The sequence below is a fragment of the Protomyctophum bolini genome (genome assembly GCF_963924005.1).
Source record: "Protomyctophum bolini genome assembly, chromosome: 1".
NCBI classification, from domain to species: domain Eukaryota; kingdom Metazoa; phylum Chordata; class Actinopteri; order Myctophiformes; family Myctophidae; genus Protomyctophum; species Protomyctophum bolini.
In genome coordinates, this window is record NC_137862.1 from 9,321,744 (window position 1) to 9,347,522 (window position 25,779).

General features: G+C 44.7%; 2 protein-coding genes across 3 annotated transcripts in view; one reads left to right on the forward strand and one right to left on the reverse strand.

Annotated features, from left to right (window-relative positions):
- Positions 1-1,339: 1,339 nt before the first annotated feature.
- cln6a (CLN6 transmembrane ER protein a) lies at positions 1,340-6,712 on the reverse strand. The gene is made up of 7 exons (XM_080772128.1): positions 6,649-6,712; positions 5,485-5,602; positions 5,012-5,110; positions 4,432-4,626; positions 2,930-2,985; positions 2,674-2,799; positions 1,340-2,071 (listed from the first exon to the last, which is right to left on the reverse strand). Exons 1-7 carry the CDS (start codon positions 6,702-6,704, stop codon positions 1,804-1,806), a joined length of 918 nt encoding a protein of 305 aa, XP_080628254.1. The 5' UTR covers positions 6,705-6,712; the 3' UTR covers positions 1,340-1,803.
- A 1,264-nt stretch (positions 6,713-7,976) lies between these two features.
- Positions 7,977-25,779, forward strand: part of glceb (glucuronic acid epimerase b) — a 36,099-nt gene continuing 18,296 nt past the window's right edge. For both annotated transcript variants that reach the window (XM_080764216.1, XM_080764217.1), the window contains exons 1-4: positions 7,977-8,133; positions 19,838-19,956; positions 24,483-24,840; positions 25,262-25,386. In XM_080764216.1, coding sequence (XP_080620342.1) covers positions 24,537-24,840; positions 25,262-25,386 — 429 coding nt within the window. In that variant the 5' untranslated portion in view covers positions 7,977-8,133; positions 19,838-19,956; positions 24,483-24,536. The remainder of the gene's footprint in view (positions 8,134-19,837; positions 19,957-24,482; positions 24,841-25,261; positions 25,387-25,779) is intronic.

A 25,779-nucleotide genomic window follows, 5' to 3' on the forward strand; every position in this document is an offset into this window, starting at 1 on the left:
GAGTCACCTATTATTTATCATGTTAAGAGGAGTCACATATTATTTATCATGTTAAGAGGAGTCACCTATTATTATTTATCATGTTAAGAGGAATCACCTATTATTTATCATGTTAAGAGGAGTCACTTATTATTTATCATGTTAAGAGGAGTCACTTATTATTTATCATGTTAAGAGGAGTCACCTATTATTATTTATCATGTTAATCCACCTATGATCGCTCCTCCCTTAGTCAAGTGACTGTCTGCCCTAGCCTGGCTAATAAGCCAGACTCAAATCACACTGTCAGGCAAAAATAATTGTGCCAACGGCTGATTCGGTCTGGCTTTAGCCAGGCTATGTCTATCCCCCGCCTTCCTTTTTACTACCCCTTTATAACGGTATCAGGTACAGTCGCCCCTAAACCATCTCGCCTCTTGATTTTTGAATAACGTTAGGTTTAACCGTTTAAGCATAATTTAAACAGCAGTTCCGCCGGCTGTACGCCCAGGGCGAGTTGGTAAAGGGGCGACTCGTTTGGTATTCTTTATAACCCCCTTCTTTCCCCCCACAACTTGTAACCTACATATTTTCTTTTTTTTGTATGATTATTAGAATTTAGCTGATATCCTGTGCTTAAGTAAGTGCTTGACTGTACTCTGTAGATACTGTTTACATTTCTGCCTCGCCTATTCAAATCAATCAAACAAAACTATCGTCACGTGAAATGATAGGCTTACAAAACCTTGACTGTTTTTTAGATTTATAAAGAGACTTGAGCCAAATACATACATTATTGTGTTCTTACCATTATTCTTTGAGGCAGAAGTTTGCGATCCCTTCCTGGAAGATGCGTGCTCTGTGTAGGTTCCAAAGTCCACTACCTACCTTCCCTACCTACCTTACCTAGGCCCTTTACGACGTACGTAATCTAATAGCTTGTTGCTGCGGAAACAAAGATACCAGATATGCCATCATTGTTATCCTTTCCCTTTCTTTCCCCTTAAAGGGATAGTTCACCCCAAAAATACTTCCCCCCCCCCCTATGGATTACTCACCCCATGCATGGGGGGATTATTATGTCACCATAATAATCAGTCACTGTAAACCTTTTCAGTTTTGTTTAGTAATAAATAAATATTAATAAGTATTCCTTTGTGCTTTCCCCTAACCCTAGACTGGAGGTTATCTACTATGCATATTGCATAAGTCGCCTGTAAAACCCAAAGAACACCAAACATAATTATTTTCATTTTATTACAAATACAGTAGCTGTGATTGAATAGCTGGTGGAGCGCAATGCCACGATCACGTATACACACACAGACACATACACACATATTATTCACGTATGCACACACACACACACACTTACACACCGTCACACACGTGCACGGTCACCGATTGAAATAACCTCGCCCATTATAATACACATCAAATTGTATTATTTGAACAGAAAATGCTGGGAGAGCAGGCTGGCTGCACTCCATTACTTAACACCCCGAACGACCGGGGTTATTTAATCCATTAAATCAGGCCTGGGCCGTGGATCAGCGGTCCAGGCACCTTGGCTGGTAATCCAATCTGGCAGTGTGCTGCGGGTTCGAAAACCCATGGGTCTAGCTGTCCTTGATGTGTAGCGTGTAATAGGCCCATGGGTCTAGCTGTCCTTGACGTGTAGCGTGTGAAAGGCCCATGGTTCTAGCTGTCCTTGACGTGTAGCGTGTGAAAGGCCCATGGGTCTAGCTGTCCTTGACGTGTAGCGTGTGAAAGGCCCATGGTTCTAGCTGTCCTTGACGTGTAGCATGTAAAAGGCCCATGGGTCTAGCTGTCCTTGACGTGTAGCGTGTAATAGGCCCATGGTTCCGGGACGTAGATGATCCCAGGGTACTTCCTGCGTAGAACCGGGTCGTTCCAGAGGAACGCCACCCACGCCGCCACCAGCGCCACGGTGACGCTGAACGAGCACAGCAGGAAGCGCCCGTTGCTGTCCGGGCTCAGGCCTCGACGCCTCTGTCGCATCGCCGTGACGACCATGGCCACGTAGGTGAGGAGGAAGAGCTCGAAGATCTGTCCTTCTGTCGCCAGGTACCTGTCAATCATAAGAAACACCAGGTACCTGTCAATCAGTATGGAGACACCAGGTACCTGTCAATCATTATGGAGACATCAGGTACCTGTCAATCACATGAAAGATGTGTCCTTCTGTCACCAGTATTGATACTTTTAGTAAGTAAAGTAAAGTAAGTACCACTGACTGGAAGAGTGTAAACTAGATAAAGTGCCCCTTAGGGGCACAGCTCTCCACCAGGGCAGGTCAGGTTGGGGCCTCCTGGTGTCGCTATAATAGGCCAATGTGAAAAGGGTGGGATATATTCCTCAGCCTAGTAGGAAAGTCTGTGAAATATTTCACGTAAATTGCACGCTGCGTTCATGATTTGAGGCTTTTTGTTCAAAACGGGCCAATCCTGCAAACTTTGCCAATTTTTCCAGCAGGAGGCAGTATATGGGTTAAAAAGTTGGAGAAACAGGGAGACTCCTGTTACTGAGAAAACATTTATTAAAGAGTTGGAGAAACAGGGAGACTCCTGTTACTGAGAAAACATTCTATAGCGATGATTACAATCACAATATAGTGATTTTACCTTTTTGTTTTAACGAAGCAATGTGTAAATGCATGTGTAACAAACTGACCAATAGTAGAGGGCGCTGGGTCCCAGTATCAGCCAACCAGAGAAGGGGATCTTGCTTTCCTCGTTGGCATGGCTGCAGCAGCAGCCGGTGAAGTAGATGAACAGGATGATGAAGAATGGAATGTACCTGTAATAGATTACAGTAGATTACAGTTACTCTCTAGATTACAGTAGATTGCAGATATTCTCTGCCTCTATGATAAAAAAGAAAGTGATAAAAAAGACCCAGGTGTGAACGCCCCACAATGATCACCTACCACATTAAATGTCCCAGTTGTTCATCGTAAAAATACAGAAGCTCAAATGAGTCGATCTGAGAAGAGGAAAGGTTATGTGTTAACGCAGCGCCTGACTCATTCATGATGTTCAACAACACACATACAGTAAGTACACGTGAAGGTATTCATGCTGTATTCAATACATCAGCATGTATCAAGAATCCGCCACTCCTGAATGAAGTGTCTGGTGCAACGCACACTCGCACAGGTCCTGGCTGCACCTGGTGAGAGCAAGAGTGGACCTGGTGAGACGTAGGAGGGGCCCGGACAGGAGTCAACCCACAGAGCCTAGTCCTGGTGAGACGTAGGAGGGCCCCGGGCAGGAGTCAACCCACAGAGCCTAGTCCTGGTGAGACGTAGGAGGGCCCCGGGCAGGAGTCAACCCACAGAGCCTAGTCTTGGTGAGACGTAGGAGGGGCCCGGGCAGGATTCAACCCACAGAGCCTAGTCCTGGTGAGACGTAGGAGGGGCCCGGGCAGGAGTCAACCCACAGAGCCTAGCCCTAGTCCTTCCACACGCCAGACCTCCCAGTCCCGGCAGAGTAGTTTGGGAGCGGCGGATTGTGTGGCCCTGATCTTTCCCTAGTGGGACTGATCGTGGGTAGCTACTGGGACGTAAGTCGGGACTTGAAAGAATATAATATTCAAAGATTTGCGCCACATTTTCACGATTTTTCTAAAATAGCAGACCTACAAGTTCTATGAGCTTGCCTCCTGGTCCTCTACTGTAATTTTAAAGTTGTTTTTTTCCCCACTGACAAACAGCAGATCCACAATCCCACTTGATATTTACAGACAGGTTATGTAGCAATGGCACCAGTGGCAGGCAAGCAAAGGTTCTCTCTTTTTCATGTGCCAACAGTGCCACCTATTGCTCAAGTTGTGCATTTATGCTTTACAGTCCAACCACATGTCCGACTTGGACATTATTGTTGTTCATTAGTGTCATGGATTAAATTATTACATTATTTTATGTATAAAAATATATATCACACCACTCACTCAGGGTTGACCTGTCACACCTGCAGCGACGGGAGGGTGTACTGCAGCTGTTAATGCAATCCCTAATGAGACGCATCATAAAATACCCTAATTTAACTGGTTGATTACTGAGGTTGTAGCGTTTTTTTGTTTGTCTGTTCTTCTAATAAAGTGTCCCATATGTTTGAAGATGTTCCAAAAAATCAGGATGCTCTGCATATAGGTGGGGCATTGGTACCAGGCCTAGCAGAAGTGGAATTACTTTGTTGTTTGCTTAGTTTTCTGTGCCATTGAGATGTTAGAGAAACAGGACATACAATCATAGTAAAACATGGGCATTATGAGGGCTCCAGCTAATGTCCTGAGAGTCCTATTCTTAACAAAATTCTGCCCAAGAATCTTGTCCTTTGAATTACACTTTTGAGTGCCCTCGTTGCCATGCGTGACATGTAGTCCCAGTGTGTGTCTGTAATTTATATCCATTTGTTAACGAAGCCTTACCAGTGAGGCGGGTTTGAGGTCTCTGATGATTGGGTTGTCCCTGACAGACAGGTGGAGCTGGTAGCCACTCAGGACGAGCCGGTGGTTGATGGAGTCTCCCACCAGGTGGATGCTCGCTCCCATCACCATGGTAACGATACACAGAATGACCACGGAGCGGGGCGGGGCACGGGAGGCGGGGCTGCGCTCTATCAGCTAGAACGCACGCACGCACACACACACACACACACACACACACACACACACACACACACACACACAGTAACGATTGAGATGATTTCCTTGTGTTCAATGTATGATTTTAGGGGGTGTATGTGCGTGCGCGTGCATGCGTGTATTGTAAACTAGTGTATTGTCTGCGCGTGCTGCTTGCTTATTTTATGGACATACATACTGTTGACTTTTACAACTTTGCCATGAGTAATTCAACAAAAAATACAAATACATTGCATTAAACTGTGCTGCCGGGCGTGGTGAAGTGGACCTTTAATGTTTCTTACACTAGTCTATTTTGGTAATAATGTTAGTATTTAAACTTTAGGAACAGTGTTTGATGACGTTGTTTATGAAACAAACATACCTTCAGCATGAGGAAGGGTGTGATGACATTGTAAGCCATGTGGAAGTAATCTCCAGCACTGGGCTTGTTGAGTGGAAACCATTCCACAGGAAGTGCAATCTGTCACATCACAGAACAATAACAATAAGAAAACCCACTAAACACTTAACGATATCAGGGGATTCTACATTTAGAGACAGACAGTCACACTGTATCATCATTACCTTTCACTTAACCCATTTTGAACTGAGATCAGATTCTAAAAATGTCTTCTATATATCCTGACAGTTTTCAGAAAAAGCTATGTTTCTATGTCAGTCGTTCTTCGGTTTTCTAAAATAGCAGACCTACAAGCGAGTGGCGCTTGTAGTGACGAGCTCATCAGATCATGTAATAAATACCCATTTAAATATTGTATTAGGCGTTATACAAATATAATAATAATGTACTGCAAACATTCTTCCACTGAAGCATGCCCATGCATTAACCCTTACCATTGCAATAGGCCTTCCGAAGTCCAGGATCCAGTTCTGTAGAGTGAACCAGAGCCACAGGTCCAGATGGAACCCGCTGGGTCTTTGTCCAGCAGCTGGCGCCAAAGACACGGGTCGGCTGAGGACACACACATGCACACATGCACACACATACACACACACACACACACACACACACACACACACATACATGCACGCGTTACGCACACACACGGACACAATTTAGCAATTTGCTAATTTTGGCATTCATCAGACACGCTCTTAATCCAGAGTGATTTATACACACGGTAATACATAGAAACACATAGAAATAGTTAAGGATCATCTGCAATTCTGATACAAAGTATAGTCGCACCGGCAGTAATGACACTGTGGCTAGTGACATTTAACCACATTGAAATGATACTTAAAGTTAAGTAAAACCTAGTTGATGAGAGTCAGCTCGGCTCTGTTCTTGGTCCCAACCCCCCCACCCCCCTCCCTTATTGGGTGGGGGTCAGTCATTAAATCTATTCAACTTTGACCCCTCTGTCTGTTTGTGCTGCTCACTCACATGTAGTGATACTGGACAGAGGGGTCAAAGTTGAACCAAAGCTGCTCTACAGTATGTTAGAAACAATATAAATTACAGTAGTTTTGTAGATTTATTTAGATAAACAAAACTACCAATGGCCAAGATATTATAATCACTAGTCATTACAGAGGTTTAGATCAATCATCTCTATTAAACGATCCTTATCATATAACTCTATGCTCATAACCTATATAACTATGATCATAACCTATATTTATAACTATATGCTCATAACCTATAACTATATCATAACCTTTATGATCATGAGATATTATTATAAGTCTATGATCATAACAAACTGAACCTATTAGTATTATTATGATCATAATAAACTGTAAACAACCTTAATGCTCTGCTGGTCTGATATGTGGAAGTGGCATCACGAGACACAGACAGACATTATGTCAGACAGTGGTAATAAGTAACGGGATATGAAACCTAGTAAAAGGTAAAACTATAGGAAGGGTGGCTATAGATTGATTGATTGATGTAAATCTAACCCAACACAGGACCAATGAGTAAAGTAAATCGCTTGCACTGCTTCGCCTTATAGTATTTATAGTATGAATGACGATAAGTTCTTTACAAACCTTTTTGTTGAAGCGGTCTGGAGATCATTGCCTTGACGTTTTCTCACACCCTGCATGATATTGATTAATTCTGATTCCCCAAAGTGTAGCTTATTGCTGCTAGAACTAGGCTACTGTAGACATATATATATGCATGCATGCATATGACCCCATGGTCTGACTGTAAATAGATAGAAGAGATTACTTCCGGACGTCACTCACCATAGTGGTAACACTCACTGGCCACAGGGTGGCGCTTCAACACCACGGTGAGTGAATGACAAACTGGCAAGATATCAAATCAAGATAGGAATATTTATTATAACTCCGTCAAACAAAGTAACAGCAATATTTGGAAATCAATTCTACAATGAAACATTTATTGTTGTTTGAAGATTGATTGAAGTGGGCCTATATTTTTGCAGAATTACAGTACATTTCATTTCAAGCACAACTCAATAAAAAAAACAGCTGACACCATACATAAACACACTTGTTTACAATTGGGTCCACCATTTTCAATTCATCAACTTGTTACTCAGTGGTGGAAAAAACAGGTGCACATGTTTTACTTATAATTAAAGTAGTACTGCAATATATAAATACTCTGTCACGTAAAAGTCTGGAATTCAAAAAGAAAAGTATCGGCATCAAAATATAGCCTACTTAAAGTACCAAAAGTAAGAAAGTAGGCTATACTCACGCAGAATGTCTCATTTAAAGTTTTCAAATGTATTAAAAATAATCTTCTGAAAACTGTGTGTGTGTGTGTGTGTGTGTGTGTGTGTGTGTGTGTGTGTGTGTGTGTGTGTGTGTGTGTGTGTGTGTGTGTGTGTGTGTGTGTGTGTGTGTGTGTGTGTGTGTGTGTGTGTTAATGCCCTGTTTGAAGCTTTGCAGCTTTAGCTTCTTGTAGGCTATTTTACACGTGTATTTATTAGCAGTTTGCAGAATTACAGACATTTCCAGCACAACTCAATACAAAAACTGTGAGTGGACGACACCATAAACTATAAAGCATTACACTTGTTTACAAGAGGGTCCACAGTTATTCATAATCTCTTTAATTCATAATGCTTTCAGCGCCCACTAGCGTTTTCCTTGGATTTCATTGGACCGTTATCCTTATTTCCATTGGACAACTCACAAACCTCGTACTGTCTCGCGGTAGCACAGGTTCCTTCCCTTGAGAAGAAGTGTTGCCATGTCCGCCGATTATAAGCGACGTTGGGCATGTTTATTTCTTCCTGTAAAGTTGCTTGTAAATAGTCACCTGTCCTGGTTGCTTATTTCTCTCACACAATCTGGCAACACTGTGCTCGCCTCAGTGCTGTTCCTACTAGCCCCGCCTCCAGTGTTGTGGCAGCCGTGTTAGCAGGAGAGCAGAGCAGAACAAACAACAGAGACAGACATATAAACAACAACAACATATCCTCCGTGGATCCTCCACGCTGTGGATTATTATTCCACCCTGACTGACCGGCTGGACCTCACTCAGTTCTCTGGAAGGTAAGACACAAGAGATACCGTGACCGTCCTCCTCCTCCTCCTCCTTCCTCGGAGCCACCATAGATAGATCAAGCGTCGTGGCGGAACTCCAGTCTGGTATTTTTTGCAACTTTCTCTCCATTTGTAAACCCTTTAAATCTACATATTAAACGTTCACGTTTCAAATATAAAGTGCTCGCCCACAGAGCCATGGATGTTACACGGGTCCTCGGGTGGGTAGAAGTACCCGGAGCGTCCGTGTTGTTCAATAAAAACGCATTTTAATCACAGCGGTGGCCATTTCTGTCATACGCTTTCAACTACGCGTTCCTATCGGTACAGTACAGTACTGCATCCTGATTACATCGTAACTATGGGGAATATGTCCCCTGATGTGATCAAAATCCCTTTTATTGAGCAATATCCTAGTTCTACACACCCAGGAGGATTGTAACATCCGTGTCTCTGGGGTGAGATCTTACCATTTGGAATATGAACGTTTGTGTATATATATAAATAAGTGTAAATAGGAGAGTGCAAAAACATGTCGAAGTTTCCGCCATGACCGAACCGTCCTGTCTTCTCTGATTCTAAACGCTCGCTCCTTCACTTTGTGTAGTTAAAAATCAATATAATATAGACCTATAAATATAAACGCATGTGTTTCCCAGCTGAGAAAAGTGTAGACACGCATTACGTCGACACTTAGTTCACCTGAAAACGACGTGATTGTCAGTCAGGCTGCAACAAACAACAACAGCTGCTAAGTATGGATTCGTAGTAGCTATAGCTCCATGGATGTGATGCATTCCCACCAACCTCCTCTGGTTCTAAACATAAAGAACACCCATAGCAGTTTTATAAGACGGTAATATTGCAGCATGTCATGTTGTTGTTCTGTGTGGAACTTCACAGCTGTATTGTCTGTGAATTCAGTCAACACTCAACGTTAGCTACACATGCTAACGTTGTTACACTGTATAGTTGCTTAGTGACATGTATGTATTTGCTGGCTAATGTTAGCTACGCTAACTGGTTATCTCTCTAAAGGCTTGGGCAATAATAACAACATATTATAATAACATTATATTAATGTTTTTTTATGCCCTTGCTTTTCTTTTTTTCCTTTATTGCTTTGTAAAGCACATTGAGCTGCATTTCATATCATGAAAGGTGCTATAATAAAGTTTATTATTATTATTATTATTATTATTATTATGTTGGCTAATTGGTTATAAAGCTTGGTGTCCTGGTTCAGATTGCAGGAAAGCAGATAAGCATTTTGTGAGGCTGTGTCAGACATGCTTTCTATGAATGGAACACACACACACACACACACACACACACACACACCACAGATTGTTTACGTTTGTTGTGCTGCCCAGGGCAGGTTGTCTCTGTGATGAGGTTCCAAGTGTCGTGCACAGGCGGTGGACATGTAGACACTAGACACACACACACACACACACACACACACACACACACACACACACACACACACACACACACACACACACGTTTTGCTTGGTCTCTGTGTGTGCCTGTCTCAACAAGAATGAACCTCTGACAGCGAGATGCTCTGTCTTGTGGCTTAATCACTAGGCTGCTTCTAAATCTATGGTCGTTGTCTGTGGCACTTGAAACACTATGTGTCTCTAAAGCAGGGTGCTGATTGGTTGTCTGTCTCTAAAGCAGGGTGCCGATTGGTTGTCTGTCTCTAAAGCAGGGTGCTGAATGCTGATTGGTTGTCTGTCTCTAAAGCAGGGTGCTGATTGGTTGTCTGTCTCTAGAGCAGGGTGCTGATTGGTTGTCTGTCTCTAAAGCAGGGTGCCGATTGGTTGTCTGTCTCTAAAGCAGGGTGCTGAATGCTGATTGGTTGTCTGTCTCTAAAGCAGGGTGCTGAATGCTGATTGGTGGTCTGTCTCTAAAGCAGGGTGCTGATTGGTTGTCTGTCTCTAGAGCAGGGTGCTGATTGGTTGTCTGTCTCTAGAGCAGGGTGCTGATTGGTTGTCTGTCTCTAGAGCAGGGTGCTGATTGGTTGTCTGTCTCTAGAGCAGGGTGCTGATTGGTTGTCTGTCTCTAAAGCAGGGTGCTGAATGCTGATTGGTTGTCTGTCTCTAGAGCAGGGTGCTGATTGGTTGTCTGTCTCTAGAGCAGGGTGCTGATTGGTTGTCTGTCTCTAAAGCAGGGTGCTGAATGCTGATTGGTTGTCTGTCTCTAGAGCAGGGTGCTGATTGGTTGTCTGTCTCTAAAGCAGGGTGCTGAATGCTGATTGGTTGTCTGTCTCTAGAGCAGGGTGCTGATTGGTTGTCTGTCTCTAGAGCAGGGTGCTGATTGGTTGTCTGTCTCTAGAGCAGGGTGCTGATTGGTTGTCTGTCTCTAGAGCAGGGTGTTGATTGGTTGTCTGTCTCTAAAGCAGGGTGCTGATTGGTTCTCTGTCTCTAAAGCAGGGTGCTGATTGGTTCTCTGTCTCTAAAGCAGGGTGCTGATTGGTTGTCTGTCTCTAAAGCAGGGTGCTGATTGGTTCTCTGTCTCTAAAGCAGGGTGATGATTGGTTGTCTGTCTCTAAAGCAGGGTGCTGATTGGTTGTCTGTCTCTAAAGCAGGGTGCTGATTGGTTCAGGTTAATTTATTTGTTTGTCCCCGTGGGGCGATTTGGTTTACAGCAAGGCATAACACAGGCAGGTAACATGAAACACAAACACAGTAAAAAGGCACACAGTACACATAGAACATTAAAACAGGATGGCAGTTCAAGGCAGTGAAACATTATAATTCATAACTTTTCCAGAACAGTTGTATAAATAATTAATACAAGTGAGTCAGGTGACAAGTTACCTCCTCCTATCGGCATTTAGAGCCTGGATAGTTGTCTGTCTCTAAGCAGGGTGCAGGTGGTGCACCCACCCAGGTTCTCTGTGAAGCATGCCAGCTGACGGCTCTAACCTAACCGAGCCTTGCGGACCGTGAAGTCCTCCCACAATTGAGAGGGGCCAGACGTAATCGGACCCGCCTGGGTCCATATGCCTTTGCCAAGGCAGATGAAGGCTGGCTACGCGAGCCCAAACCTAAAGCATGTCAGCTGATGGCTTTCCTAACCTAACGACACCTTTCATCTTTTTGCGCCTGCCTGGCCCAGGCTGTACATAATGACTTGTGACGTCTCTCAACAAGGTTATTGTGATTGTCTTTTGACAAAATGATGACTTCGTGGCAGTTCTTTTCCCCTCTTTATCGCCATAGAACTGTAGAAATGGCTATAAATTGCTTGTGTGTTGGCTGTTGCTACTGTGGTCGGGCCCAGGGGTGCAGCGCTTTTGGGTTTTAAACTGAACGTACGGTTGGTCCTGCACAGTGGTGTCATGGTGTTTATTTTTATTTTGTTTACTGGTACCACAGCATTTTAGTGACGCCACGTGCACTCGTGCGTGTGCGCATCGCAGAACACAGAACAGCTGATATAGCCTAAGCCTATTGTTATACAGTGTACGAGAGTTTTAGACACAAAAGTAGACTTAAAATAGTCAGACAAACATATTTACTGCACACTAGCGAAACTAAAAAGTTTGCTTTGGACGAATGTATCTGATTCTGTTCTGAGGCATTCTTCTCATTCTTCTGAGACATAGCCTACTGCTGTAAGTGTGCATGCTTACCGTGCGCTCAGGTAAACGCTTAAAGCTCTCCTGTTGTCATGCAAAGTAGTAGGCAGTGGCACGGTACTTGACACGACATGCCGTGAAAATAGAAGGGTGGGCGCCAGTAAACCTAGACCACTGCACTGCACTTTGTGCGTCTTGGAAAGTCTGTTGACGCGATGTTGATTAGGTGCGTCTTCTCTTGAATCTAGGGGGGGACGCGTTCTAGCGTGCACGGCACGCACATGCACCGTTTCGTTCCGTCCCTGCGCGTGCACGACAAAAAAAATACTGGTACCACGGCGTGGTACTGCGTTCTACGAGCATGACACCACTGGTCCTGCACGGTTGAATACTCCTGTATGAACCGTGATTTAAACTTTGAACCGAACCGTCTCAGCACAGGTGATTTGTAACCCGCAGCACGGGTGATTTGTAACCCGCAGCGCGGGTCATTTGTAACCAGCAGCACGGGTGATTTGTAACCTGCAGCGCGGGTCATTTGTAACCCACAGAACGGGTGATTTGTAACCCGCAGCACAGGTGATTTGTAACCCACAGAACGGGTGATTTGTAACCCGCAGCACAGGTGATTTGTAACCAGCAGCACAGGCTGCTCATAGCACGGCACCAAAAAATCGTGAAAATGTGCCTCAAATCATTGAATATAGTACAGAGTGAATGTTTTTTGGGAGGGGGGGGGGCGGAGGCATATTACATATAATTTTTGGGGTCCTTGACATTAAATATTGAGCACCACTGATACAGAAACATAAGGTTTTTCAGTAACCTGTCAGGATTTAGAAGGCATTTGTAGAATCGTCCTCAGGTCTAAATGTGTTAAATGCCCCCCCCCACCCACCCGATAACAAAAGAGCAGCCACAGTTGGCCTGGATTGGAAGACAAACAGAATTATGAAACTCTTTATCCCTCTGCTCCAGTTATGGAAGCTGCTGAATAGAGAGCTCACTAGCTGCTACGGTGACAGGCAGTCTTCATTTGGAGACTTTTAGTCAGTCTTTCTGAATACATTTGTTTTAGCTGAAAAGTTTTAGTCAATGAAATATCCTAAGAAAATAAGATTTTAGTCAACCTACAGTTGATTTAGTCGACAACAGCATTTCGGCGGGCCTTGATGGTGTAGGAATGCCTGATTTTACACTTGGCCGCATGCCAAAAATTCAGAGTGCAGCCAAACGTGAAATAATTGTCTTTTTAGTTCTACTGGATCTCTTCTCCACTAGTCCCTCCCTAACATTTTAGTCTTGTTTTTTTTTGTCGACAAAGCAAGGTCATTTGTATTAACAGGAATAATGATTTCACCATGCAATTAATTGGATATGGCCCTAGGCAGATAATTTCAATATTGTAAAATCCCTAGATTTCCCTAGAGTCAGTTAGAGCCGACTAGAGACTGAGAACATCTGATCTGACTGTAGGCTAGTGATTCTCCCATGTCCTGAATTCCTTTCGTAGCAGCCAGCCAGGGGCACGCCACAACAGATCACCTCTAGTAGAAGTCAGCCAGGGACACACCACAACAGATCACCTCTAGTAGCAGCCAGCCAGGGACACACCACAACAGATCACCTCATAGCAGCCAGCCAGGGACACACCACAACAGATCACCTCATAGCAGCCAGCCAGGGACACACCACAACAGATCACCTCATAGCAGCCAGCCAGGGACACACCACAACAGATCACCTCTAGTAGAAGTCAGCCAGGGACACACCACAACAGATCACCTCTAGTAGCAGCCAGCCAGGGACACACCACAACAGATCACCTCTAGTAGAAGCCAGCCAGGGACACACCACAGCAGATCACCTCATAGCAGCCAGCCAGGGACACACCACAACAGATCACCTCATAGCAGCCAGCCAGGGACACACCACAACAGATCACCTCTAGTAGAAGTCAGCCAGGGACACACCACAACAGATCACCTCTAGTAGCAGCCAGCCAGGGACACACCACAACAGATCACCTCTAGTAGAAGCCAGCCAGGGACACACCACAGCAGATCACCTCATAGCAGCCAGCCAGGGACACACCAAAACAGATCACCTCATAGCAGCCAGCCAGGGACACACCACAACAGATCACCTCATACCAGCCAGCCAGGGACACACCACAACAGATCACCTCTAGTAGAAGTCAGCCAGGGACACACCACAACAGATCACCTCTAGTAGCAGCCAGCCAGGGACACACCACAACAGATCACCTCTAGTAGAAGCCAGCCAGGGACACACCACAGCAGATCACCTCATAGCAGCCAGCCAGGGACACACCACAACAGATCACCTCATAGCAGCCAGCCAGGGACACACCACAACAGATCACCTCTAGTAGAAGTCAGCCAGGGACACACCACAACAGATCACCTCTAGTAGCAGCCAGCCAGGGACACACCACAACAGATCACCTCTAGTAGAAGCCAGCCAGGGACACACCACAGCAGATCACCTCATAGCAGCCAGCCAGGGACACACCAAAACAGATCACCTCATAGCAGCCAGCCAGGGACACACCACAACAGATCACCTCTCGTAGCAGCCAGGGATCTATAATACCCATTTACCCTATACCCACCTCCATTAGTTATCCATTTACCCTGGCCTATACCCATTTGCTACAGAAGCAAGCATGAAACCTCGCCATGTAATATTTTAATTACAAATACACATTTGTAATACTGGTGAGAGGCCCATTCAGGAGTCTTCAGAGTGAGATGACTGAGATGTGTAACCACTATCCACTATAATGTCCCTGCAGGGCACCCATACACCATCATGTCAGAGCCACACACACTTACAAGCCATTGCAGAAAAAGCATGTCTCGCTTAATGGTTTTAATGGCCTTCTTTTACAACGTCATGCTTCCAGAGGCCTCCTTCAAACTGAGAGAGTCTCTGAAGCTTTCTTACTGTCCTTAGAATAAAGCAGCCCTTCCGTCAGGATGCCTCCAGCGACATTCACGCTTGATTAGGCTTGCAAATGAAGTTTTGCAAGCCCCCCTCTGGGGCTCCGATAAGCTAAAGGGGACCCCAGTAGGCCTCTTGCTACCTCCTGCATCACTTCTTTCTTTGTGGCCCTGTACCTAAAATAGCATCTTGTACAGTCTTTGTACCTGCAATCTGCATTCAAAGATTTTCCTAGAAGCTTTTGTCATTGGTCGATTTGCCTGTCTACTTCCTGATTGGTTAGTCATTTTGACCACGTTTTCTTTTTTTATCAACCAATGACAAAGCTTCTGGGAACATCTTTGAATGCAGATTGTGGCCCCTAGATGTGTCACAGAGACTACATTATTTCTGGGAGTGTTTCACTCTTTGCTGGCTGGAAAAAAGGTAATTAAAAGTTTGACATATTATTGCTTCTAGCAGCTTTAATGTGCACGCTTTTAGAATGTCATGCAGAGTTGACATTATTGACCAATTAGAGGTCACCTTAGTAAACATTCAGAAGCCAATCGATAGGAGGAGAACAGGCTGAGCAGACTATAGAGTGTGTGTGTGTGTGTGTGTGTGTGGTCATATCGCTAGCCCTATCGTGTGAGCTTGTAGATCGGCTATTTCCATGCCTGATTTTACCACGTGTAAGATCAGGCGCCATCAAGGCCTGTCAATATTTATTTTTTTGTCGACCAAAATCACATATTTAGTCCACTAAAACTAGACTAAAAGTAAAACTTTTCTGGTGACAAAAATATGACTAGTTTAATTGTATTAAAATTGTATTAAAGTTGCACGGTTTGACGTCTCTAAGGTCTCAGAGGTACTTGCATGTCGGGCAAGGACAGGTCATGTTCTACGTAAGTGTAGCAACAGTGAAAACGGCACATTATAGTTAAACAGCTGTTAGTTTACAGACCAGAAGACAGAGCGCTCTGGACAGGTGTTTAGTCAGATATCTCGTGTTTGTTTATAGATGGTTGCGTTCCCTTTCCCTCTCCTAAAACGAGCACCTGCCCGTTCGGGGCAACCCGAAAGCATACTCCACCTGCCCGAAAGTGTTATTTAGCTGCAGGTGGGCAACCCTTAGTGTCAATGCCTGTTGGCAAGCCTTTTGATTTGAGGGCATAATCCCCCACCCTGTACTTCCATTATTTCTCTCTGTCATATGAGAGAGAGACACACACACACACACACACACACATAGTAACAGAGATATATCAAACGCCTTTTTGATGCTTCCCACCCACTTTCACAATCCTTTTGATTTCCAATGGCTTCTTTCTGCTGCTTAATATTCCAAACTAGTCGGTGGCCTTTTCAGAGAACCGAGGAGGAGGCAGTGGCTCAGCGGTAGAGTAGCCGGACAGCCGGATGGAGAAACTGCGAGGTTTCCAGTTCGATCCCTGTGGGCTCCCACAGAGTTCGTGTCGGAAGTGTACAGTCAGTCCTTGAGCAAGACGCTGAACCCCTGATTGCTCCCAATGTGCAGGTTGGTGCCTTGCATCAGTGCATTTGGTGCAAAATAAGGAGTTATTTTTCAGAGAACCGAGAAGGTTGTGTGAGGTTGCAGGTCTTGTCTTCAGCCCCAGAATGTGGGGTCAATGGGGTTCTACTGCTATGGTACTGAATGGTGGCCGACAGTGGTACAGAGTAGAATGTGGGGTCAATGGGGTTCTACTGCTATGGTACTGAATGGTGGCCGACAGTGGTACAGAGTAGAATGTGGGGTCAATGGGGTTCTACTGCTATGGTACTGAATGGTGGCCGACAGTGGTACAGAGTAGAATGTGGGGTCAATGGGGTTCTACTGCTATGGTACTGTATGGTGGCCGACAGTGGTACAGAGTAGAATGTGGGGTCAATGGGGTTCTACTGCTATGGTACTGAATGGTGGCCGACAGTGGTACAGAGTAGAATGTGGGGTCAATGGGGTTCTACTGCTATGGTACTGTATGGTGGCCGACAGTGGTACAGAGTAGAATGTGGGGTCAATGGTGTTCTACTGCTATGGTACTGAATGGTGGCCGACAGACAGTGGTACAGAGTAGAATGTGGGGTCAATGGTGTGCTACTGCTATGGTACTGAATGGTGGCCGACAGTGGTACAGAGTAGAATGTGGGGTCAATGGGGTTCTACTGCTATGGTACTGAATGGTGGCCGACAGTGGTACAGAGTAGAATGTGGGGTCAATGGTGTGCTACTGCTATGGTACTGAATGGTGGCCGACAGTGGTACAGAGTAGAATGTGGGGTCAATGGGGTTCTACTGCTATGGTACTGAATGGTGGCCGACAGACAGTGGTACAGAGTAGAATGTGGGGTCAATGGTGTGCTACTGCTATGGTACTGAATGGTGGCCGACAGACAGTGGTACAGAGTAGAATGTGGGGTCAATGGGGTTCTACTGCTATGGTACTGAATGGTGGCCGACAGTGGTACAGAGTAGAATGTGGGGTCAATGGTGTGCTACTGCTATGGTACTGAATGGTGGCCGACAGACAGTGGTACAGAGTAGAATGTGGGGTCAATGGGGTTCTACTGCTATGGTACTGAATGGTGGCCGACAGTGGTACAGAGTAGAATGTGGGGTCAATGGTGTGCTACTGCTATGGTACTGAATGGTGGCCGACAGACAGTGGTACAGAGTAGAATGTGGGGTCAATGGGGTTCTACTGCTATGGTACTGAATGGTGGCCGACAGACAGTGGTACAGAGTAGAATGTGGGGTCAATGGGGTTCTACTGCTATGGTACTGAATGGTGGCCGACAGTGGTACAGAGTAGAATGTGGGGTCAATGGGGTTCTACTGCTATGGTACTGAATGGTGGCCGACAGTGGTACAGAGTAGAATGTGGGGTCAATGGTGTGCTACTGCTATGGTACTGAATGGTGGCCGACAGACAGTGGTACAGAGTAGAATGTGGGGTCAATGGTGTGCTACTGCTATGGTACTGAATGGTGGCCGACAGTGGTACAGAGTAGAATGTGGGGTCAATGGGGTTCTACTGCTATGGTACTGAATGGTGGCCGACAGTGGTACAGAGTAGAATGTGGGGTCAATGGTGTGCTACTGCTATGGTACTGAATGGTGGCCGACAGTGGTACAGAGTAGAATGTGGGGTCAATGGGGTTCTACTGCTATGGTACTGTATGGTGGCCGACGGCGACAGTGGTGCAGAGTTTCGCTCAATTTCCTTCCCCCGCCCATAGAAAATGAAGGCCCGGCCCTAACTGGGCCCTACTGTGCCGGCCCGAGGCTCGGCTCGGCCCGAGCCTCGGGGCCGAGGTCCACATCAGGGACACCACCTCTCTGGGACACTCGTTCACAAGCAGCCAAGGAACGAGGCGAAGCCAAAATGTATGCAAAGCTTTTCTGTGGAGAAGGAAAAGGAAAAACGTTGAAATTCACAGACTATGTTCCTGAATACTTGTGACAGCCGCGACACGTCTCCCATGCCTCTTTGTTCTCTAAATCCACTTTGAAGATTATTACCCTCGCTCTGTGGTGTAATGTAACTGAGTACATTCCCTCAAGTACTGCACTTAAGTTAAGTAACTTTACTGGGGTATTTCCTTTTTTCAAAACTTTTACTTCTGCTCTGCTACATCTCAGAGGCAAATATTACACTTTTACTCCCACTGCATTTAATTGAAAACTTTATACTTTACACACATATATATTATATATATATATATCTATCTATAATAGTTTTAACTAAAACTAAGATGAGAGAACAAACATATTACTCTGGTTTTAGCTTCACTGCATTGGCTTCCGGTTGTTTTTAGGATTGATTTTTAAATGATTTTACTTTTCTTTTTTCTTACCTTAATAAAGCTCTCAATGGTCTCGCACCTTCCTACCTACATGACTGCCTGCCTAAATATGTCCCAAACCTTCCTACCTACATGACTGCCTGCCTAAATATGTCCCAAACCGCCCCCCTAAGGTCTTCCACTGCTGGCCTGCTCGCTTTGCCTAAAAAATGGCAACTAAAAAATACGGGGAAGCAGCTTTTTGCTTCTACGGGCCGACGGCATGGAACAAACTCCCACTGTACCTTCGACAGGCAGCCTCTGTAGACATTTTTAAAGCACAGCTGAAGACCCACTTCTACACCCTTGCTTTAAATTGATCTTTAATTTTTTTTTGTTGTTATTCATTGCATTACTGCATTTGTTATGTTTTATGCCTTTCTTTCTTTCTTTCTTTCTTCATTGCTCTGTAAAGCACTTGGAGCTGCATTTCATGTCATAAAAGGTGACAAATTATACTCCTTACAGAATTTGTGTGTGTGTGTGTGTGTGTGTGTGTGTGTGTGTGTGTGTGTGTGTGTGTGTGTGTGTGTGTGTGTGTGTGTGTGTGTGTGTGTGTGTGTGTGTGTGTGTGTGTGTGTGTGTGTGTGTGTGTGTGTGTGTGTGTGTGTGTGTGTGTGTGTGTGTGTGTGTGTGTGTGTGTGTGTGTGTGTGTGTGTGTGTGTGTGTGTAAATGTCCTAGATATTCAGATGAGAATAGGATGTTTTTTTACCTGGTTTTGTTCGTCTGTGTTCTCAAACAACGACACATTTAGCTGTATATATTTGGAGAACAAAAATAACCTAATTATTATCTTTGAGTTGCTGGCTTTTTGTGATGTCTTCTAGAACTGTTTGACATAAATGTTGACTTTTCTGCTTCTCAAAAATCAACACTATTTTTATACTTTAAGTTATACTAAGTTATTTTAGGATAGGCTGGAATTGCTCATGTCTTATGTATGTAAATTGTCTTGTTCTTTGTGTTATGTCAAATGTGTGTATATGTGTTCTGCATACTTGGCTGCTGTGTCGCAAGACAAATTTCAGTGTGAACTGACAATAAAGTACTATATCATATCATATCATAATTATCCTAGTCAGTTTCTTGGCTTTTGGTCTAAAATGACCTTAATGTGTTTTGCAACTTGGACACTCAAGCATGAAGGAAGCATGAGTTAAGTCCGTTGCTCTCCCCAGGTTGGCGGAGGGTGTGTAGAGCCCAGGATCACAGTAGATGATTGACACAGGGGTGAAAAATGGGTTACAAAATAGTGGGATAAAAATATATATTTAAAAGTAACTTGGTTCTCTTTGTTCCTGTTCTAGGTTCACATGCGCTGTGTGCTCCAGTTCAACCAGAGGATATTCCGAGCTGCACAGGGTTGGGTTGAGGTCGCCAACAGGATGTCAAGCTCGTCGCCAGATTCTTGCTAAATGGAATAGGGGTAAGTGCCATTTGTTTCCTCGCCCCCATGGTCTTAGTTATGAAGAGAACTAATGTATTTTATTTAACCACTAACAAGAAATGTTTTTTCACTTGACAATACTTTCATTGAAACAAGCGCTGTCTCCATCAGCCACTCCCCTCCCACAGCACACCCTAGTGACCCTACTTTATCATAATTATAAATAAATGGGACCATAATGTACTAAAAGGCGTATCATGGTGATGGGGAATATAATCAAGTGTAAAGTTAAGCAAGAAAAAAATAAAAACAAGTCGACTATGCCTACTAGTAGTTGCTGCTAGAGTGACGTCTAGCCAACACCAACTCGGGATTCCTGGATCGCTGTCCTATCCAACATCAGGTTCTTGAGCTCTGCAGTGTTGTCAGCCAAGCTGTCCCGCCGCAGCACGTCTACATTAGGTGGTACGCTTCTTTCCCCTCCTGGCTTTGCCCTGGGTTGGCTCCCATAGGGTAAATTTACTTGCCTCAAGTTCTGGGTGCCTGACGCAGTGCCCTGCCTGCCTCATCCTTCTCTCTCTGACTTTGTCCGTGACGCGTGGTAGGTCCCCATAGAGGTCCACATTTCTGATGCGGTCCGTCCATGTGACGCCTAGTGCCATTCGTAGCATTCTTGTGTAGACTCCATCCAGGGCAGTTGTACTGTCTCGGCCCCATACAGCAGTACTGACTCCACACTACGCCGACTATAGAGCGTCGCAGTCCCGCCCCCTTTCAGAACGACGAGTGGCCCAGGAAATGATTCTCCATTAATTTTCTCCATAGCCTTTTCAAAAAGTATTTATTTAAAGACAGTTACGCCGCGGACAAAGCCAACTGGGATCGTGACAAATCATGACAATAATTACAATGTTTTGGGCCGATCAAATAATTAGTAATAAGAAAAGCAAAACAAATAGTGTTGTATCCTGCCTTTATTTTCTTCTTTCAAATTATTTGATCGGCACAAAATATTGTGTTTGTTGTCATGATTTGTCACGATCCGAGTTGGCTTTGTCCGCGGCGTAACCGTCTTTATATAAATACTTTTTGAAAAGCCTATGGAGAAAATGAATGGAGAATCATTTCCTGGGCCACTCGTCGTTCTGAAAGGGGGCGGGCCTGCGACGCTCTATAGGGACGCAGTTTTTAGAATCCTAAAATCTCCTTCATTAGAGATGACACGACCGTCCTTGAGACTTTGTTAGAAAGGCTACAATCACAGTCACGTGACTGTTACTGTGGCAGATATGCTCCCACTGGGCAATTCATTCATGTGAATAATAATGCTGACCTTCTTTGATCAGAAGTTGGCTGATAGGTATTGAGATGAACTTGCGGGGGGGGGGGGGGGGGATGATTTTCCTCGCAATCTTTCTGTTTTGTACGAAGGCTGGACTGCTGTGTGTGTGTGTGTGTGTGTGTGTGTGTGTGTGTGTGTGTGTGTCTGTCTTCAAGTCTTCAAGCTGTGAGTTGTAATTAGCAACGGGGGCAGTATTGATCTCTCTCTGAGCTGACGCTGATGCCAGAGAGACAAGGCAGACCTGCTCTGTAAGCTTCCTAAAGCACTCAGAGTCATTGTTGCTAACCCTGGCATCCATCTATGCTTCAGTGTTCATTTTGTCGATTCAAACCAAGACGAAAAATGTTTGTCGACTACCTTTTTCCACTGACGAAACAAAAGGAAAACTAAGCTATGGTGACTAAAACTAAGACTAAATATACTGACAATTTCGTCAACAAATAAAAAAAAACTAGACTAAAATGCTAGGAAGGGACTAGTGGACAAGAGATCCAGTGTAAGTCTTTTTTACACTTGTTTGCATGCTGAAAATGGATCTACAAGCCCACAACGCGGCGCGTAGGACTTGTAGATCTCTTCAGAAGAGATGGTTCTCTTCAGAGCAGAGTAGCATGCAGGAAGACGAGCCAGGTCAACTTTAGATTTAAGAAGTGAGTTTGTCATTTGCCCCCACCATTGTCTGCAGCAACTTGGCACGGGTGATGTCCACTGGGGTGGCGGTGGTTCAGGGGTAGAGTGGCTGGATGGTAACCGCAAGGTTCCCAGTTCAAACCCGGGCTCCCCCAGAGTTAGTGTCGAAGTGTCCTTGAGCAAGACACTGAACCCCTAACGGCTCCCGATGTGCAGGTTGGTGCCTTGCATGGTTTCCGCTGCCATCAGTGTATGAATGCGTGTGTGAATGGGTGAATGTAATGCACAGTCTATGTAAAGCGCCTTGGATAAAAGCGCTTTATAAATGCACAATTTACCATACTGAAGACTCGCAACTCTGTCCATACAGCAGACAGATTAATTGCTCCACCTGACATTTGTACACTCTCAGAGTTACATTTACATTGATTTCACAATATAAATTGGGGGCCCCAGAGAAATGGGGGTCCGTAGCCTGCCCTGTTGCATATCAAACTGGGGGTTCTTGAAATTAAACTGGTTGAGAATCACTGCTAGAGCTGTACAAATCTTCTCTTATAGGGGTGAGGGTCCCTGGCATAATGACGTCGGTGTCAATTTGGGGGTCCTTGACATAAAACAAAGTTTGGGAACCACTGGTCTAAAAAAGCACTCGTCATCGCCAGACTCCTTATCCATCCATGCTCCGTCTCTGCATCCTCAGACTCCTCGTTTATTTGTGTCATTGACTTCAACACAGCCATCTATCAGGATATTTTAGAGCACTTTGTGTGCTTCAGTATGTTGACAAGCTTTCTGGAGATGCTGATTTTCCTGTCCAGCTCGATTTGGCACCTGCCGTCCCACAGAGCCAAAACTACTGGTGTACTGACCATGGTATTACTGTGCTTAACTGACCAGCCAACTGGCCTGACCTGAACCCCACAGAAAATAAAAAGTAGCCCAGACCAAGTATTGACTGCAATACATAATACTTTTCAGACGGTCGACATTTGTGGATTTTATTGTTGCGGAAAATATTCTAATATTGTTAGATGGATTTTCATAAGCTGTATGCCATCATCATCAATATTTATACATTAAAAAAAGTTTTTAAATATTTCACTTTATGCGCAATTAATTGAGAATATATGAAAGTTTCACTTTTTGAATTTTATTACGGAAGAAAATGAACTATGAAAATGAATCTACAGACCATATGGAAAGACTTGCTTTTGGGTTTCCGTCTCATTTCCAGGTCATTAATCTAAAATGATCCCACCATTTCAAAGTTGTGTGTAAGCAATGCTCCGTTCGAATCGATCCTCGGTCACAGACGCTGCACTGTCTGACTTTGGGCGTATCTATTGTATTATTTGATAGAATCGTCTTAGTTTAGGCTTTCGTTTCACAGACACAGAAAGCAACTTCTCCAGTGACCGCTGAAGGTCGCATGTTGAACACAACAACATGATCCGTTTTAAGACCTGGAACTAGAGCTATATAACGATACAGTAACTGTATCGAAATATCGATTTGAATTTAACAAAAAAACTAAAGTATATCGATATGTAAACCGAAAATACGTTTGACTTTGTATCGTATCATTTCGCAATGTAAATATTCGGTATCGAATCGTTTTGCAATGTAAATAATCTATTTAATCAATACTAAGTGCTTGTGCATTGTATTTAGCAATTTGAAAAAGAAAAGAGAAAACGATGTGTTTAATTACTCCATTCCATATGGCTACACTTGGCCCGTAGCACTTGCCCTATAGCCTAGCCCCTTAGATAGCACTTTATGTAGACTTGGATAGTATTTTAGACAGACTTATAGCTCGTTACGTAGACAGCACTAGAATTTCATTTTATGTAGTCATAGCACCTTATAGTACACATGTATATAGAGCACCGAAGTCTGACGTCACTTTCAGTAGAGGGCGTCAGTCCCCAGGTTCATGTATTTTTTTAGTTGCATTGAAATTGCCATAGGAGGATTTTTAGATTGCTTCATATAAGAACTGTGTTTGAAAAATAAACATGTCATCCCGGCCGCTTCACTCATATGGATATGAAGAATCAACTGACTGAGAGAAAACGCTAATGTTACTGCTACTGAATTAGTTACATTTTCGCTAGAAGCAGACTGTATCATATATGAGTGACTGACTGTTGCAAACGATACAGAGACACCTCCCTGACAATAACGCAGAGACAGCTTGTTTATTTTTGGACCACAACGCTTATAGTAGACGATATTAAGATCGCCCCATGTTATTCTCCATAGAGAAATTACTTTCGCGAACCAGGGGAATCGAAGGGATGAGCGAGTTACGTCAGGACTTCAGTGCTCTATTGTATAATATATAATATAGTATAGTATGTATAGTTGACATAGATACAGATACTCCACTGTTACGTTCTTAGTTTATACATGAATTATGATAACTTTTTATATATGTGATGTATGCCATGCTTTTGTTTTTGCTTAAATGTAAGTCGCTCTGGATCAAGAGCGTCTGCTAAATGCCTAAATTGTATCGACACAGCCTGCAACGCTCGGTTGCACACGGGTGTGATTTTTCTCTACTGTGTTGTTTTCGTTCCCCCAGGAGAGACGTCCGTGGGTGGGTCCGGTCGGTCCGCGGGTCGGTCGGTGGGTCACCATGCGCTGCCTCGCCGCACGCGTCAACTACAAGACCCTGATCTTCATCTGCACGCTGTTCACGCTGGTCACCGTGCTGCTGTGGAACCGCTGCGCCAACCAGGGCGGCTCGCTGCACTTCCTGCCCCGCGGCATCCTGCCTGTGGCCCCCCCCAGCCCCCCCAGGGAGGGGCAGGGCGACGCCAGCGTCAGCAGCCAGCAGCAGCACCCGCCGCAGCCCCCCGAACCCCCGCCCGTAGCCGGGGGGGGAGGGGCCAAGTACGAGGAGGTGGAATGCCTGATCAACGATGACGTCACCATCAAAGGTATAGGGGCGGGACGGGGTCCCATGGGGGGCGGGGCGTGGGGGGTCCCATGGGGGGCGGGGCGGGGGGTCCCATGGGGGGCGGAACGATGTTGCAACGGCATGGAAAAAATTATTTACACGCTTTTATCGCCAGCTATTAACACAATCTATGCCAACCTCGAGATATCTCGTGTTTAGCTATTTAACCCTCGTTTTCCAAACACGAGAACGTGATAAAAACATGAGATGTGATGAAAGAGCATTAATGCAGAAAATCAATAATAATATTTGTATCCATATTTTAGCTTCCGTCGCTAGCCAGTAGCCACCGCTTGCTTCCATGGCAGAAGCAGCGCAGCACGCGGTCTTGAGTGTTTATTTTATTGTTTTATCTGGATAAACTGTAATTAACGATGTTTCGCCACATCCCTGATCAAAAGGTCGGCGAGAGGGCTCGGAGATCTACCTGCCCTTCAGCTGGATGGAGAAGTACTTCGAAGTGTACGGCAAGGTCGTCCAATACGATGGCTATGACCGCTTCGAGTTCCAGCACAGCTACTCAAAGGTCAGTGCAAGGTCACCCCAAGGTGTGTCCATAGTCACCCCAAGGTGGGTCCATGGTCACCCCAAGGTCGGTCCATGGTCACCCCAAGGTGGGTCCATGGTCACCCCAAGGTGTGTCCATGGTCAATGGATAAATACATCTCCAATTCTGAGAATAAATCTCGTCCATCCATAATTGGACACGACAGTGTTATTAATATATATTTCAGGTCTCTTCCCAGAGGGAGCCATACCACCCTCAGTGTTATATGAATATATATTGTATATATATTTCAGGTCTACGCCCAGAGGGAGCCATATCACCCTCAGTGTTATATGAATATATATTGTATATATATTTCAGGTCTACGCCCAGAGGGAGTCCTACCACCCTCACAGTGTTATATGAATATAT